The sequence below is a fragment of the Chiroxiphia lanceolata genome, chromosome 23 (assembly GCF_009829145.1).
Source record: "Chiroxiphia lanceolata isolate bChiLan1 chromosome 23, bChiLan1.pri, whole genome shotgun sequence".
Lineage (NCBI taxonomy): Eukaryota > Metazoa > Chordata > Aves > Passeriformes > Pipridae > Chiroxiphia > Chiroxiphia lanceolata.
Genome location: NC_045659.1, coordinates 2057371 through 2073926, shown reverse-complemented (window position 1 = coordinate 2073926; position 16556 = coordinate 2057371). Strand labels below are relative to the sequence as shown.

The window sequence follows — 16556 nt, the reverse complement described above, 5'->3', positions numbered from 1 at the left end:
GAAAACTCCTTATTTGGGACCACCTTCCAAGTGTTCCCCCAGCATTCAGAACATCCAACACATGGGACTTATCAGCAGAGTTTGTAAAGACATTTTCCACAATGCCAAACTCTGCATAATGTCTTTAAGGAGGGCAGGTTATTTCCAAGGCAAAAATACAGTCACTGAAAATGTGCAAAGCCAGTATTCAGACCTCACCCTGTCAAGTATTGAAGACAAAAACTCATCAGACTCCCTTGCCCTTGGGTTTGAAAATAAAACTACTACTGCCCTGGACCACCACTGTCTTGGGCAAAATAAAACTACTTGCCCAAAATAAAACTACTACTGTCTTTGCTGCCCAGCAAATTTGGGTATGGTCAGCCAAGCACATGATTTCTGACCCTGAACAAGTGCATGGTTTAAACAAAACACTGAACACTGCAGGAAGCCAAGGAATATTCCCGTGTCCACTTGTTTATCCCTTCTGCCCAAGAGCCTTCTGGCTTAGCTGAGCTTCAGGAAGTGTCTGCACTCAGCTGAGCACATCAGTTCACCAGAGAAGTTAAGAGCTTCCTGAGGCTTAAGGATGGCTAAACAAAGGATTTCACACACACACATGGAAGGGCTCGGGTTCCAAAAACATTTCTGACAGCTGAACATTTTGAATTCTCAAGGTTATCGTAATTTTTTACAAATATTCACCCCTAACTTTAGGCAAATAACAGGCAAAACACAGGAAGTGAACATAAAGAGCAGCAAATTGCAGAACACTTTCTGTCAGTAACAAGCTTTTACAGCAGCCGGTTACCAAGCACAAATATTTACTTTCCTTTATTTTAACAAGTTACATATTTGTAAATTTATACAGACCAAATAAATGCCTGCAATTGGAGTGAACATCTTTACTGGCACAGCGAAGTTTACTGATGATTGCAGTTTATTTTTAGTAACATCAGAACTGTCCTTATCTCCACTGCTTCAACTGAAGTGAGTGTGTTCCCAGAAAAGGGTGATATGTTCAAAGGAGGTCAAAGATTCCCAGATATTTTCGGCCACAGATTTCCATGTTTCTTACAGACCGTGATGGCCTTTTTTTCAAACTTTTTAGCTAACAGGGTAATCAACACAAATGCTGTCACCAAGAGCTGCACCAGAGCTGTGCCAAGCACAGTTTGGGAAGCACTAAATCCCGGTGCTGGGAATTCAAACACCCGGCACGACAAGCACTGCTGAAAATGGTACCCAGGGACCACAGGCCACATCAGTCAGCTCTTCTCAGAGTGTGCAGCCAGCTGAAGGCAACACCTGTGCCAGCTTCAGAGAAGTTTCTGTTCTGTGGGTATGCCCAAAGGCAGGGTAGAGCGTGGCTGAGGTGGGATTTCACAGCCCTCAGGGCTTTCCCACTGCAGGCAAAGCACTCAGATCGTTATTGTCAGAGTTAATGAATCAAGTGAAAGCTTAAAAAGCCAAATGTTTTTCCACTGTGTACAGCAACCAGCTATTTTACTGAGGAGCACCTGCAGTTCCAGCACGGAGGCATTAGTCCTTTGGCACACAAAGTTAACTGAGAATTGGTTCTGTAACAACCCAGAGCCTGCTGAGCTGCAGTTAATGCCTGTAAAATCCTGCTGCCTTAACACTGACAGGGTCCCAGAGATTTGGGGAACCAAAACCAGCATGAAGCAAGAGGGTTCCTTCAGTTACCCCATGCTGGCACCCCAAGGCTGAGCAGGTCTGTTCCTCCATCCTCCCTCCTCTGCTGTGGTTCTGCTACTTCCTTCCTGCTTCAGGACTGGCTTTGCTCCACACATCTCTGTGGAATAGGAGAGGTTGAGCAGACACTTCCATTTGCCCCCCAAGGCCAGCCCCAGTTGGGTTTGCTGCTTCTGTTGCCTCCCCCTGACCCAGAGGGAATTTTTCTTCCCCATTTCCCTGGATTTTTCCACCATATAGCCTCAGTGTTGCAAAACCACTAAGGGCAGAGGATGGTTTAATCAGCCTTGTCTCTCTCATTTCAATTAATTCACATTACAAAGCCCCACAGCACCTAATGTGCTAAATGCCTTTTCACCTCAAGGCCATGTTAACGTGGCACTGCCATTTCTGCCACTGCCAGCTACCATTTTTTCCTCATTTCCTTCCCATATTTCTCACCCCCTTCACAGCCAAGCAGCTGCCACGGGATAATTTTGTTCCTCCTGATTTAGTCACAATATTGTGCTCACTTGCCATAATTTGACGTGCACATACTGCTGTGCCTGTGAAGTTCATTCTGCTGGAGGAATGCTACAAACAGGGCTGTGCAGAGGAATTCAGAGCTGGAACACAAGACAACCAACCTCAAAATGCTTCCCCTTCTCTGTAATTAAAGTGCTTATTTCTTATTCTTACACACTTACGTTGAGGTGACAGGGTCAGCTCCCACTAGAGGTAAGTGCAAGCTCCAGTACTTATGAAAAAACAAACCACAACCCCAAAAACCACAGGGTTTTTTTCCTGTAACTACCTTACATCTTACGATTTTCTAGTGTGAAGATTTAAGAGCTAGAAAAAAAAAATGAGTTAAAAAACCCACCCCAACAGTTCTTAACGACTCTGCAACAAGCAAAATGCACCTTTGGAAACCACAAAGGTGTGGGGTTCTCACATCACACGTGTTTTTTCAGATGAACTGAGCACCAGGGCACGAGCAGCTCAACCCAATTTCAGCAGATGGTTTGATGTGCCTGGTTTCAAAAAAAAAAAAAAGATTAACTCTAGTTCCTATCACACTCCCACATCAGCAACAAGTTTTCTGTGTGTTCCTCGTGTTCAGATAAACCTCCAGTTAATGCTTATAAACACCCAGTGGAAACTGAGGTGATCCCAAGATGTCTTTTGTGACTCTGAGGCAGTTTCAGTGTCCTCCACACGCAGTAATCAGATTTAAAAATAGAAACAGCGGAACTACTTTCAACAAAACTTGCAACACAGGAAGTGAATGAAATTCCACTTAACTATTACTGGCTCAAACAGAAGGCACTTTGCAGAGCTCTGCTCTGTAACACTCACAGGATTGCCTCAGGACAACTAAGAGAGCAGGCTAACTTTAAATTAATTGCCTGTACTCTAGAATTTGAGACCATCAGCTAATTCCTTTCAGTGCCTTGGATATTACAGGACAGAAAGCTTCGGGTATTACAGGGCAGAAATATCACACAAATACACGTTTCCTCACACCCTTCTGAATCCTGACATTTTCCAGCTCACATATATATATATTTAAACACCTCGAGGTCTGTGAGCAGGGCTTGGCAACGAGTTCAAAGTGTCACAGAAACCACCCCAAAAACTTTGGCACACCCGTATTTTTATGCAAGTGGCTGTGACTGATCTGAAGCAGAAAGGACAAGAGGCCACTGTGCTGACCAGAAGGACCAAACCTACTGACCTTTAAAGGATCTGGACTTGTTATTCTAGGCACAAATATTTTAACAAGCTACATTTCTTTCAGTGTTAAGAAGCTAAAAAAAAAAAAAAATAATCCACTTTTGAAGTTTAAATATTATAGAAAACTCTTTAAAGGGAAGAATACATTTGCTATGATTAATGGTGTTTAAAAAGTTCAACATAGAGGATTGATAAGATAAAGGATAAACCTCTCAGGTAACAGATTAATTCTTTTATTAATTCTTTTACCAAATTCAAGGGACTACACAGCAAACTTACTGTTCAGGACACTCCTCATTATACTTACATTTGGGCTGTCTGCACTGGGATCAAAATTTATACTTCAGGGGCTATTTGCTATAGTTAAAGACAAAAACAGAGCCCAAAAGCCCTGTTTCCAAATCAAGGAAAACTCCAAATCTCAAGTTTAATCTTCAGCCACTTCAAAACTGTGCTGGGTATCAAGGGGGAATGGCCTTAAACTGATGGAGGGCAGGCTCAGATTAGATATTAAGAAGCTGAAATCCAAAACCACAAATCCAAAAAGTAGCATCTCAGCCCTTAACACACAAGCCAAACACCCAAGAGACACGACTCAGTTGCCAAGTAGCAGAAACAGATTTTTGCCAACATCAAAAAAAAAAAAAAAGAAATCTATCCACATTTCAAATGATAATTACTACAAGCTAACTAACGTGCTTGCAATTCCACCCACAGCAGCAAGTCCACAGAGTTAGTCTTCCATAAAACTCTACAATTTTATAGGCTCTGAGAGCAAAGAAGAATAAAAACCTTACTTCCTTATTATGCAATAATCTGAAATCTGACATTTGTCCATAAATTGATTTTCAAGACTAGACAGAAAGAAAACTGTAATAAATGCAAGTTTAGATCCAATTATGCTAAGTGTTACTTAAGTTCCCAAAACTATCACCTAAACTGCAATTTAAAGCCCAAATTAAAAGAAATAATTCACATTCCTCTCTCCCACAACATTTACATGATAATGAATTTCTTCTTGGGTAATAAGCAGTTAGTTAGTGTTCATATGCTGGAGCCTGGCAAGGAAACCTTTCTTGTGGGCAGCTTTGGAGCCTGTTCTTTTACTTTAAGATGTTCTAATTTAAATGCAGATGTAGGACCTTCACACTAGTGGGTTTTGTTTAAAAAAAAAAAAAAAAAAGTCTTGCTGTATTAGAAGGAAGTGGCAGAAAGAGGACATTGAGTCCCACATTTCACACTATATCTCCTCTTCCCTGGGCAGGAATGTGTGCAAGAGCTCTAAAATGTGAGATTAGAGCACCAACCCCCCCTCCCCCAAAGACTTTTTCTGGTTCATGTTTTAGCACAAGTGTTTTCCAACTTTTTCCTCTTTAATTCCAGCCTTTTTTTTTTTTTTCTTCTTTCTTCCCAAGTCATTCTTCATGCACTTCCTTCCCCTTCAGAGATATGTATGGTCATTTCCAGTAGACAGTTAAATACTGGTGGCTTTTTCCTGTGCAAATTAGTTAAGTCCTTTGGAGCTGGAGAAGCAAATTAAATCCTGCTGAGCCAGCATCCTGTAAGGCTGTTGTCAAAAGAACAACAATTAAATATGGAGCAGCTTCCCAAAGCTTTATTTCACCTCCCTGTTCTATGGAAAGGGTTTATGATATTCCCTGACTCCTCCACAGACACAATTGTTTTGTTAACTGGGTTTGTTAACAGTTTCTTTCCCAAAGCTGAACCAGAAAAATAACTTGTGCTATTCCTTAAACATCCAGTTCACATCCTGAGTAGTTCTTTTTCATCCACCCCCCACCCTCCACCTCCCATAACTGTGTTCTGACATGGAAACATTTGAGTGGTTGGATTTTACATAGAAAATAAACTCTCTGAATTTTCCCTGTTTTAAAATAATTAGTATATTTGATTCTTTGGTGAAAAAAGGACTCTTCAGCCTAATTCATCCTTTCCCAGGTCCACAGACAATCCTACTGATCAACAAGCTATTTTTCAGTGCGCCATGCCAGGTATAATCCATTTACACAACTGCAAAACCACTGGTGCAATAAGTAATTTATGTAGTGGGGAAGCTGACAAATGGCAGCTCCTCTGTGCAAGCAAGAGGGCTGAGAAATAAAAGCTTTCTGCAACAGAAAGGAAAAAAAAAATAGTCCAAGGCAACCAAATGAGCCTCCAAATGAAACCGAAATCGAGAGCTCAGGCATGGTCAGAGCAGTGGTATCAGCATGGATGGCACTGCCAAGCAATGGAACCATCACACTGCAGGGAAAAAATGAGATATGTTTAACCAGATTTTTGTTATTACCACTAGTTAAAAAGTAAACTCAAGAAATTCATTGTATTTACAGGTTCGGAGAAGTCACTGGAGCATTTACCACTGGATAAAAAAGGAACCACAGCTCTGGAAATATGTATAGCCCCAAGAATTCCTGCTAATTACTGCACTCAGCCAACCAATTATTGGATGACCTGCCTTTACATGGGACAAAATATCCAAAATTATTAACTCTGGAAATGCTATTTGATTCCAAGACCAAAGCCTGCAGGTGTTACTGGCAGCTGTCAAAACTCAGAGGAGCAACACAGTTATCTCCACAAAAATCCACTCACAAGTCACCAAGTCCAATCTGATCTACTTGCTAAAATTCAGTATTTAAACAGTAACTAGGAGCTGCTACTTGTACTTATTAGTCAGGAAGTGCACACACACAGAGCTCTAAAAGCACCCTCAGCAGCATTAATTTTTAAACAGATATGGAAGTGAGCTAAAGCAGAATTTAAACAGCATCTCAAAAGCTCTCCTAATAAAACAAGAGAGTTCTCTTCACAAAAATCGCAGCAGGAGCTCACTTGAGAGAGGAACAACTATGGTTAATTTATATATACACAGAAAAAAACCCCTCTACATCAAACCCACAGCTCTCCAGAGCCAGAAGAGCTGCTGCAGAGCTAAGAAAAGAAAGGAAGGCATTGAGTGTTCCAGTGCTGGCCGGGTGCTGTTACCACAGAGGAGGTGACACGGGACAGCCACGTTCATCTGAACAGCCCAAACCTGGAGGGAGAAACTCCCCTGCTTTTGTGAGCACTGCCAGGGCTCCCAGCAGCCTTTCCAAACCCTGCTCACAGCACTCAGAATCACAGAATCACAGAATCCCAGAATCAGCTGGGTTGGAAGGGACCTCTGAGATCATCCAGTCCAACCCTTGATCCAACCCCGCCGTGGTTCCCAGCCCATGGCACTGATGCCACATCCAGTCTCATCTTAAAAACCTCCAGGGATGGAGAATCCACCACTTCCCTGGGCAGCCCATTCCAATGGCTGAGCACCCTCTCTGCAAAGAAATTCTTTCTAATATTGACCCTAAACCTCCCCTGGCACAGCTTAAGACCCAACCCTCTTGCCTGGGAAAAGAGACCAAACCCGACCTGGCTCCCCCCCTCCTGTCAGGGAGTTGCAGAGAGTGAGGAGGTCTCCCCTGAGCCTCCTCTTCTCCAGGCTGAACAGCCCCAGCTCCCGCAGCCTCTCCTCACAGCACTTGTGCTCCAGTCCCTTCCCCAGCCTTGTTGCTCTCCTCTGGACCTGCTCCAGGACCTCAATGTCCTTCTTGAGCTGAGGGCCCAGAACTGGACACAGCACTCCAGGGGTGGCCTCACCAGTGCTGAGTCCAGGACAAGAATCACTTCCTTGGACCTGTTGGCCACACTCTTCCTGAGCCAGGCCAGGATCCATTGGCCCTCTTGTCCCCCTGGGCACACTCTGGCTCATGTTCAGCTCCCTGTCAGTCCAAACCCCCAGATCCCTTTCTGCCTGGCTTCTCTCCAGCCCCTCTGTCCCCAGCCTGTAGCACTGCTCTCTTCTGCTCCTCTGCTGCAGCCTGGGAGGAGAACAAACTCTCTCTTTTCAAACCCACCTCTAAACGCTCAGGACACGACTTGTTTTGTACTTCTGCATTTGAAAGCCCAAGGAATGCCCATTTTATGCTCCTTCACGTGCCCTGAACACAAGCACAACACTGCACCAAACATCTTGCAGCTCTTTGCTCAGAAAGCAGCACCAGCACCTCCAAGACCTGGTGAATCTCCCCAGCTCTGCTCCAATTCTGCCTCACAGCACACTGGAGAACCCCTCAAAATGTCTGTTCTTTGTGTATTTACCTCTCAGTTTGGAAATAAGAAGAATAGAGGGTTGATGCTCAAGTGATGAAGACAATTCTGGTCCTAAAAATCTAAGAGAGGCTTCATTTTTCATTACCGGTCTGTTTGCTGGGAGCAAACACCTGCACAGCTTCCACACTGGTTATGCAAATGTCAAAACGTGCATTGCTCTGCATCAAGAGACATTTGGGGGAGGAAAATAAGAGCACACACAACAGGAGGCAAAATGAATGCTAAGTCTGGAAGGCAGGAAGAAAGAAGCTTCAAGAACAACAGAGGAAAAAAGGGTCACAAAAAGTCAAGACGTGATTATTAGATTTTTAAAGTCCTCTTCTCAAAACACTGCAGATTAACAGCCATAAACTTGCATGAAATCAAGAGAAAACCACATTTTTTACATATACAATATATATACACACACATATATACACACTGACATGAGTCCATTCCCCATGAATACCAGATTCAGGTTATATTTGTTTGCTTTGCAGACTCCTGACAATCCTCCAGAAAAGCTTCTCCCGCACTTGGAACATTTGAATGTATTAATTCTTACAAAAATTAGTGTTTTTCTTCCACTCCCAGCAAGGTAAGAAGATTTAAGTTTCTTCACCTTAAATTATTATATACATTTTAAATCTGTAAGTGCAGTTATAGAAAAAAATGAATGCAACTCAGTTTCAGATATAACAAATAGCACTAAAGTGATCAGGTTCCATGAGCTCATCCAACCAGGAAAGTCTGACACTGGAAGTGCAGCATTTAACAAAATCCCCAAAATCCCAAAGGCCCATTCTTTGTGCAAATCTTTTGGACTGGTACACAGCTCATATGCACTGCCTGCTGTAACCTCCTCCTTTTCCATGACAAATGAAAGAACTGAGAAGGTTCCCATGCTCCTGACCAGGAAAAGGCTCTCTGGCATTACCCATTTAGGACAAAACAGCAACTGCTGCTTCCTGGGCTGACTGGAGGAGCAAAGGAAGATGCAGTGAGAGCAATCAGGATGTGATGCTGTTTTTATGCCTGTGTTTACAAGTCTCACCACAGTTCCTTCCCTGGTAAGCTGTTTACTCATAAATGGGACAATTAGCAATCCCCCAGGGACTCCCATCCCTGCTGTGAGAACACCAGCCCTCACTGCAATCCTCTGTCTGACTTCACATCTGTCAATCTGCATTTCCCTCCCTCCCTCCCTTTACTCAATTAGTCGGGATACAAACCAACCAGGATGATAAACTCTCTGGAATTGTTTCTCTCTGCTTCTCCTTGAAACTGGAGGTGGGATTTTGGCTTTGGGACTGACACAGCCATCATTTTTACCCATCAGATGTTCCAGATTCGTGACAGGCAGATCACAATACACACACACACAGGCAGCAACAACCCAGAAAGAAACTTTTCATTTCTTAATTCCTTCTTCCACACAGTGGGTAACAATTCAAACAGCATTAGCAATGCCTTCTGGAGACACCATCACAGGCTTTGCTTGGAGCTCAACATGACAGAATATGCTACACAGAGTTCAATATTAAACCAGAAACATGTGCCAGCACTTCTCCCCCCTCCAGTAACTCAAGCAAGCAGTTGCCAGGGCGTTAACCACATTCTCCCCAGGGCAATTATGTTCAGCCACTGGATGGTTTTTACTCTTTTTTTCCACCTTTTTTTTTTTTTTTAAATTCAGCATCCACTTCAATTCAGCATCTACTTCAAATCCTGAAATGAGTTTAGAGTTACAAATGTATGCTTTGTGTATCTCTGCCTGTCAGAGCCACACAAATGTGTAAGGTTAACCTTTTCCAGGGCTTTATTCTAATCTTAAATCATCTTTCCTTAATGCTGGATGAAGAAACACTTTTTTCTACAGTGCAGTGCTCATTAAACTCAAATGTTTTTTGTTCAAGAGAGCCTTATATTCAGATGCAACTGCAGTTTCTACCTCCACCTATCCTTTCCAGTGAGTGCTGTTCACCTTGAAGACGTCCCTTGACCTCAGCTCTGCCTTTGCACAAAAGGAAGGACGAGGCGACAAGTGATCTCCCTTAAATCTGAAGTATCCAACCTATTCAGTTTCGACAACAACGAATTTTTGGAACCATTTCTGTGCCTTACCTAGGCTGGGAGTTCTCCTCATACATCCTTTCCTTCCCTTCCTTGAAGAGGCTGATGGTCTGCTTGGTTTTCTTCATCAGGTTCTCCATGAACACCCGGAAATACTCGTTCTCCCCCAGGGTCTCCATCTTGCCCTCGTAGCGGGACAGGATGGTCCTCAGGTGCTGGTAGGTGTCAGGCAGCAGGTCCAGGATGTAGGGGGGGCTGTTCTTCAGGGCCAGCTTGGGGTTCTGACACAAACGCACCACCTGCACTCAGGGGACAAAACACCCTTTTGAGATCAAGTGACCAGGAGCTTAAACACAATTCAGCATCAAAACTCTGAAATGTTCGCTCTCAAACCGCATTTCTTGGTCAAGCCCAGACAGAACCACGGAATCATTTGGGTTGGAAAAGACCTCCAAGACCACCCAGGCCAACTTGTGACCCATCATCCCCTTGTCCCCCAGCCCAGAGCACTGGGTGCCACGGCCAGTCCCTCCTTGGACACCTCCAGGGATGGGGACTCCACCACCTCCCTGGGCAGCCCCTGCCAATTGTTTGGAAAAAATTTGTTTGACAACTTCTTCCTTGAAGAAATTCCTCCTGATGTCCAACCTGATCCTCCCTTGGCACAAACTGAGCCCATTTCCTCTCATCCTGTCCCTTGTTCTCTGGGAGCAGAGCCCAATTTCCTCCTGGCTACAACCTCCTTTCAGGTAGTTTTAGAGGGTGATAAGGTCTCCCCTGAGCCTCCTTTTCTCCAGGCTATTTTCTCCAGACAGTCAGCCCAGCCACCATAGAAAACTCCAATTTCTGGACTGAAGAGCCTCTGGACTGATGAAACTCATGACAATAAATTTCTGTGGCAGGGGAGGATAAAGGAAGCCACTTCGCCCCCTGTCACAGCCCAAATTTTCCATTGCCTAAACTGAGAGAATAACAGGCAGAGCTGATGGCAAAGCAGCAAACTGAAAAATTAAGCAGTGCACTTTCAGTTATGAAAAGGGCTGAAATTAGAGTTGTGAGGTCAGTTTTAGATCAAGCTTATAAGAACCAGCAGCTGGGATAGTTTTAGTGGCTAACACTTCCATGTTCTGTGATTTACAGTAAACTTGGGAGGAAGCACAGCACAAATTGTAGTTACAGTTTCCTATTCTTCACTATAATGAATGTTAAACAGGTCTAAACTCAGGACACTGCCAGGTATGAGGGAATTGCAGGTATCAAACAACACAAAACTGAAGTGCAGCAGATAGGAAAAGGCAAAAGAATAATTTAACATCCTTTTGCAGCACATCATTTCCACAAAACCTTGTGAAACCTTCAAGAGGAATTGAGCAGTTCCCTACAGTGGATATTTAAATACCTCCTTCACTTAAACACTGATGGTAAACAGAGTCAGTTCTTCTGAAGCAGCGTTTTAGCATTTAACTGTGTGTGCAAAAAGCAACCTGGTGAAGTGACATCTCCAATTCTACCTGACTTGCAGCAGTGCCTCTAACAAGAGCTGACTGAGAAAGGTTCCATTTCAGCCCAGAGAAAGGCACACAGTGTAGCAAAAGCTTCAACAGGAAAAAAAATCAAACTGCCATTGAAAAAAAATCACATGCCTAAAAAAGACTCTGCAAGAATACACGGGGGGAAAAACAAACCACCAAACTTTTCCCTCCATTTTGCAGAGGCTGCCAAGGATTAGGAGGTCTAGATAAGGAGATGGATGGCCAGACAGCTGACTGAGTCAATTGATGCTGATGCCTCAACTGCTGCTTCCTTGGAGCCTGTGAACATTGTACAATGAACCATATCAACAAATTGAGTCAACACATTTGTCCCCTGGAAAAAAAAAAAAATAGTTTCACTCTGCAGCATGAATAGGTTCTAAATATGCTCCTCAGACACAGCTGAGTTGTGCTCTGGGGCAGCAAAACCTTTTTCTTCAGCAGAAATTGTTTATTCCACAGTGGGTTTAAAACCTTAACAAACACAGTCAGCTCTTAGGAGGAAGCCACATTAAGCAAGCAAACAAGTCAGAGTATGCACTTCCCTCAGCCATCTGAGAGAGCAATTTGGCTGCTGCCCTTTGAAAATACCCAGCTCTGGAAGCAGCAAACCCGCTGTATTTCAGCTTTGATACCAATCAGAACAGTTTCCCCACAGCAGAAGCAAGTTCTGCAAACTGCTCCTTCTCAGAGCCCCCACCAAACACTTCCCGAGAAGTGACTCGCAAAGATCCCTCAAACAGTTAACAGAAAGGTCAAAACTGCTGTTATTTTATTATCAAATCAGCTTCTTTATTTACCAAGCAGAGCAGAATTAGCTAAGATAAGCAGCTGAACAATGCTACACGACTGGGAACTGCTGCCTCTTGAGCAAACTTGGTGGTTTTATAACACAACAGCACCAAAAGCAGCCGCATTTTGCTTCTTTCTCTACGTGTGCACTTGCAGCATCGTGACAGAGCCCAAAGGAATGTTCCCAGCCCTGGGAACAGCTGCCCCTCAGCAGCCACCCAGCCCTCCACAGGGACCAGCAACGTGGAAGGAAACGGAGCAAAAAGCAGCAAATATTTTCTGTTAGGTGTGATGGCAGCAAAGAGAAGCGATCCCTGCTTTTAAATTATCAGCCCAAAGCATCCAAGTTTGCCTGGCTTATGCTTTGTTCTCTCAGGAACAAGCCTTTTTGGGTTTTTAGACGTGCCAACAAAGCACTGCAAGCTTAGCATTGACATTCTAAGAGGTGTAGCCTTTTCAAACCCTAAAATTGAAATTATCCGCTCAATTTTCCAAACTCGAGAGCAGAAAATAATCAAAACAAACCAGTTTCCCCAACTGAGTTTTGAAGAAAGAATCTTCAAAACGGGAGGAAGAACAATCTCATCTAGGTCTTGGAGGCCTGGAATTGAATGTTTCCCTTCAAGAACCTGCAGCTTGCCTTGACTGATTCCTGGAACTGAGAGTCCCAGGCCTGACAAGCACCCAGGTGCTGCTGTCCCAGGTAAGATTTTCCCTTCCAGGCAGCTCTGAAAATTCGTTTTTCCCTTCTTTTAACAGCTGAATGACCGACTTCACTGAAATCACATCTTATTTCAGCTTAAGCCAACAGCAAAACAAAACCTACTCAAACATCTCTTATCTCCTGCTGAATTTGTGTTTGGCCTCTCTTGCACTTCCAGTGAAGGTGACCTGCAGTGGCACTTCTCTATAGCAGTTCTAGGAACTGAATGGCATCAGAAAGCTACTTAGAGAAGCTTTAGCTCAGAGTTTCTCTTCCTCCTCCGTGTATTCTGTCATTCCTCTGCTCCCTCCCTTCCACCTCATGACTAACCCACCTATTCCTCAAATTCCACCCACAGCAACCAACTCCAGTGGGCTGCACTTAATCACTGCTCTGCAGAGAAGTGCATAAATACCACCTCATTCAGCTGAAGGTGAACATCCACAGGGATGGAAAGGGCTATTTTATGTCCACGGGACCACGTGGAGCTGTGGGAGGAATGGTTAGTGCTGAGGAAAAAAATCAGGACTTCAAATGAAAGAATCTGAAAGACATAAAATACGTCAGGCAGCTTATGGAGAACATTACAGGGGAAATATTTGGACAAGAATCAACTTGCATAGGAAATTCATCAGTCACATCCCAGAGCAGAGATGCACAAATGCTTTGACAACCCCAGCTAATTATGCAGGCTGACAAACGAGGCCGTGAGTGCAGTGTACACACACAGACACAGCACGCAGCTCTGCAAGGCACAAACATCATCTATTAAACATGCACATGAGGGTTTTTTTTTTATCTGCACCTGTAATTCCAGAAATCTAACCCATTTGCAACACCTTTCATTCACTTAGCCCTTCTCACCACGAGCTTTACTGGTAATTTGCTACACCACTAAAAAGAGTTTGAATTCAGAGGTGTTCTCCTGAGCGTGCCTAAGTACAGTTGTGGTCTAACTGAAATCTGAAAGGCTTTTCACGGCCAAATCTTTCCTCCTGTTCAAATCACACTGAACAACTAACTCTTTAAGACTTTAAGCCTCCATCTAAGGGCTTTTGGAGGCTGCCTACAAGCAAAACTAGAGTCAGTGCACGTTTAAAAGAGGTTGGTTTAACTTGTGACAAATACAGCAGCAGCCTTTTCTGTCAGTGGAGAGAGGACAACAGCAACAAAGATCTGAAGCCGTGAAATATCCCCCCCAAAATCCCACTGCTTTTCAAAATGCCAAGGCAATCAGCTGGATTTTTTTTTGGCCCACCTTTTCCTTTGAACAGGTTATGAGGTCAAACACAGGTTGACATTCACACCCCTATATTCTGTATATGAAGAAGTGCATTCTCACAAGTTGCACGTGCAAGTTAAACCTACTCAGGACCCTGTTTCCATGCTCAAACTCCCTTTCCCACATTAGCACTTGTGCTTGCCCTCAATGGCACTTTCTCAAAAGGCTTTTTTCCTCATCCCAGTCTCGCTGTAGGTGATCAAAGCTCATCACAGGCACAGCAAGGCACAACTATAAACCCTGTCTTTTGTGGAGCCAGCCAACACAAAGTGATCTCTTGGCATGAATATAATTTAATACAGCCTTTAAAGAAGTCATTTGCTCTGCCTGCTTTTAGCACTTACTGCAGGAGGCTCAGACACTGCATGGATAAACAATGCAGGGAGAAGAGAGGGAAAGGTGGAAATGCATAAGCCTGCAGGGCAACTGGATGAGGGATCCCATCAGCCCTGCCTGCTGGGAAGAAGGTGGCCAGGTGACACTCCCCAAGGACTGTGGGTGAGCCTTACTCTGAACCCAGTGCCATAAAACACACTGCAACGTGTCAAGCCCAGCCTTGATCTCAGGGCTGCACAGCAACATCAGAGGATTAACCAAAATCCTGCAAAAAACGTCACATTTTTGTTTCATGCCCACTTCCGTGCGCCCACACTCACTCACTGGGCCATTCCCAGAGATCTCCCCAGGGTTTCCTAAAACACTGGATTTACCAGCACACCTAGCCAGGCCAGTGAACCAAATGCCACATCCCCTCACACCACCAGGCCAAAAGGTCTGGTGTCCTGCCCCCGGCAACAGCCATTTCCTGGCGTTTTAAAAGGAGGAGGAGGAGGAGGGGAGAGGCTTAATGACCCCAGAGAGCTGTGCCCCTCCTAAAGGTGTGGGACTGGAAAGAAAGGCCTTTCCCATTCCCACACCACAAGTTCTTCCTTGTTTATACTACATTTCATGCTCCTTTTGTCTGTGTAACTATGTGTATTTATTGTAGAGGGTTTATTTCATGTTTTATTTCCCAGTTTTAAGGGAAAGGTTTTGCCCTGAGCTCAGCAACGTGTCCCTGTCCATTCAGAAAAGAACAGCCTGACCTGCCCCAAAGCAGGTGCTCAGCTCCACCACCCAGGCTCTGTCACAGGCCCAGGTTCACCTTCCAACCAGCAAATCCCAGGATTTCTCCCTCGTGCAGTTACACCCAGGCAGGACCTGCTGCTGACACCACCTGCAGCTCCCCACCACGTCCTACCCATTCCCAGCACCTACAGGATTATCATGGGATACCCTGAGGTGGAAAAGACCCATGAGGAGCACCCAGTCCAACCCCTGGCCCTGCACAGGACACCCCAACAATCCCACCCTGTGCCTGAGATCACTGTCCAAACACTCCTGGAGCTCTGGCAGCCCTGGGGAAGCACAAACCCCAGATCCCCTTGAGCAGGTCTGCATCCCCCATCCCAAATCACCCCCTTCTTCCTCCAACCTGTTGCCCCCACAGCCCACCCCTTGCAGAGCTGCTGATCTCCATCCCACCCTGGCATCCCACTCCCACCCTGCCTCTGGGATGTCCTCCACTCCTCATCTCTCCATCAGCTCCCACGTGGAATCATGGAATGGTTTGGCTTGGAAGGGACCTTAAAGCTCATCTCGTTCCACCCGCTGCCATGGGCAGGGGCACCTTCCACTAGACCAGCTTGCTCCAAACCAAGTCCGGCCTGGTTTTAAACACTTCCAGGGATGGGGCAGCCACAGCTTCTCTGGGAAAGCCATTCCAGGGCCTCTCCACCCTCGCAATGAGGAATTTCTTCCCAATACCCCGTTTAAACCTCCTCTCTGTCAGTGTGAACCATTCCCTGTGTCCTGTCACCCCATGCTCCCTACATCCTTCCCCCCCAAAAGCGCTGCACCCCCCTCTGTGCCCGCACACCTCTGACCCCCCAGATCGATCCTCCCAGCCCCAAACCCCTCTCTCCCCGAACTCCAGGCTCATCCCAGACCCCCGAGCCCCAGCTTTACTCCACTCCACCTCACCCCCCTCCCACCTTATCCATGAGCTTCCAGCACTTCTCCACCATCTTCTTGTCCACGGCGCCGGGCTGGTGCGGCCCGAGGTGGTGGTGGTGCGGCTGGAACGCGTCCTTCATCAGCCCGATCAGCCCGCCGGGGCCTTTCTTCAGCGGCGCCGACATGGGGGACACCCGCACCCGGCCCCCCGTGCCGGGGGGGCCCGTCCGGCACGGCGGCCGCGGCCCTGTAGGGGCCGGTGCGGAGGGCGCTGGGGCCGGGCCGGGCCGGGCAGGGCGGCGGCGGCGGCCGTGGGCGGTGGCGGCGCCCGGTTCCCGCCGAGGCCCCGCCCTCCTCCCCGCCGCCGATTGGCCGATCTCCCCCCCGCGCGCCCGGGAACGCCCCCTGGGCCAGGGAGGAGCGGGCGGTGATTGGTTGGAAAAAAGGGAGCATGCGCAATGCGGCGGAGTGAGGGCGGTGCGGCCGCCATGGTTGGTGAGGGCGGAGCGGGGCGGGGCGCGGTCGCCATGGCAACGCGGGGGCCGCGCCGGTCCCGCTGCCCCCCCGGGATGGAGCTTTCGCATCCCTTCCCTTCCCGGTTGCGAAACAGGGGCGC

The 16556-nt window shown here is 46.1% G+C and overlaps 1 protein-coding gene across 1 annotated transcript in view; it reads right to left on the bottom strand.

Annotated features, from left to right (window-relative positions):
* Window positions 1-16213, bottom strand: part of CBL (Cbl proto-oncogene) — a 31601-nt gene extending 15388 nt beyond the window's left edge. The window contains 2 exon segments of the mRNA XM_032709584.1: window positions 9688-9935; window positions 15979-16213. Coding sequence (XP_032565475.1) covers window positions 9688-9935; window positions 15979-16125 — 395 coding nt within the window. The 5' untranslated portion in view covers window positions 16126-16213.
* Between the last annotated feature and the right edge of the window lie 343 nt (window positions 16214-16556).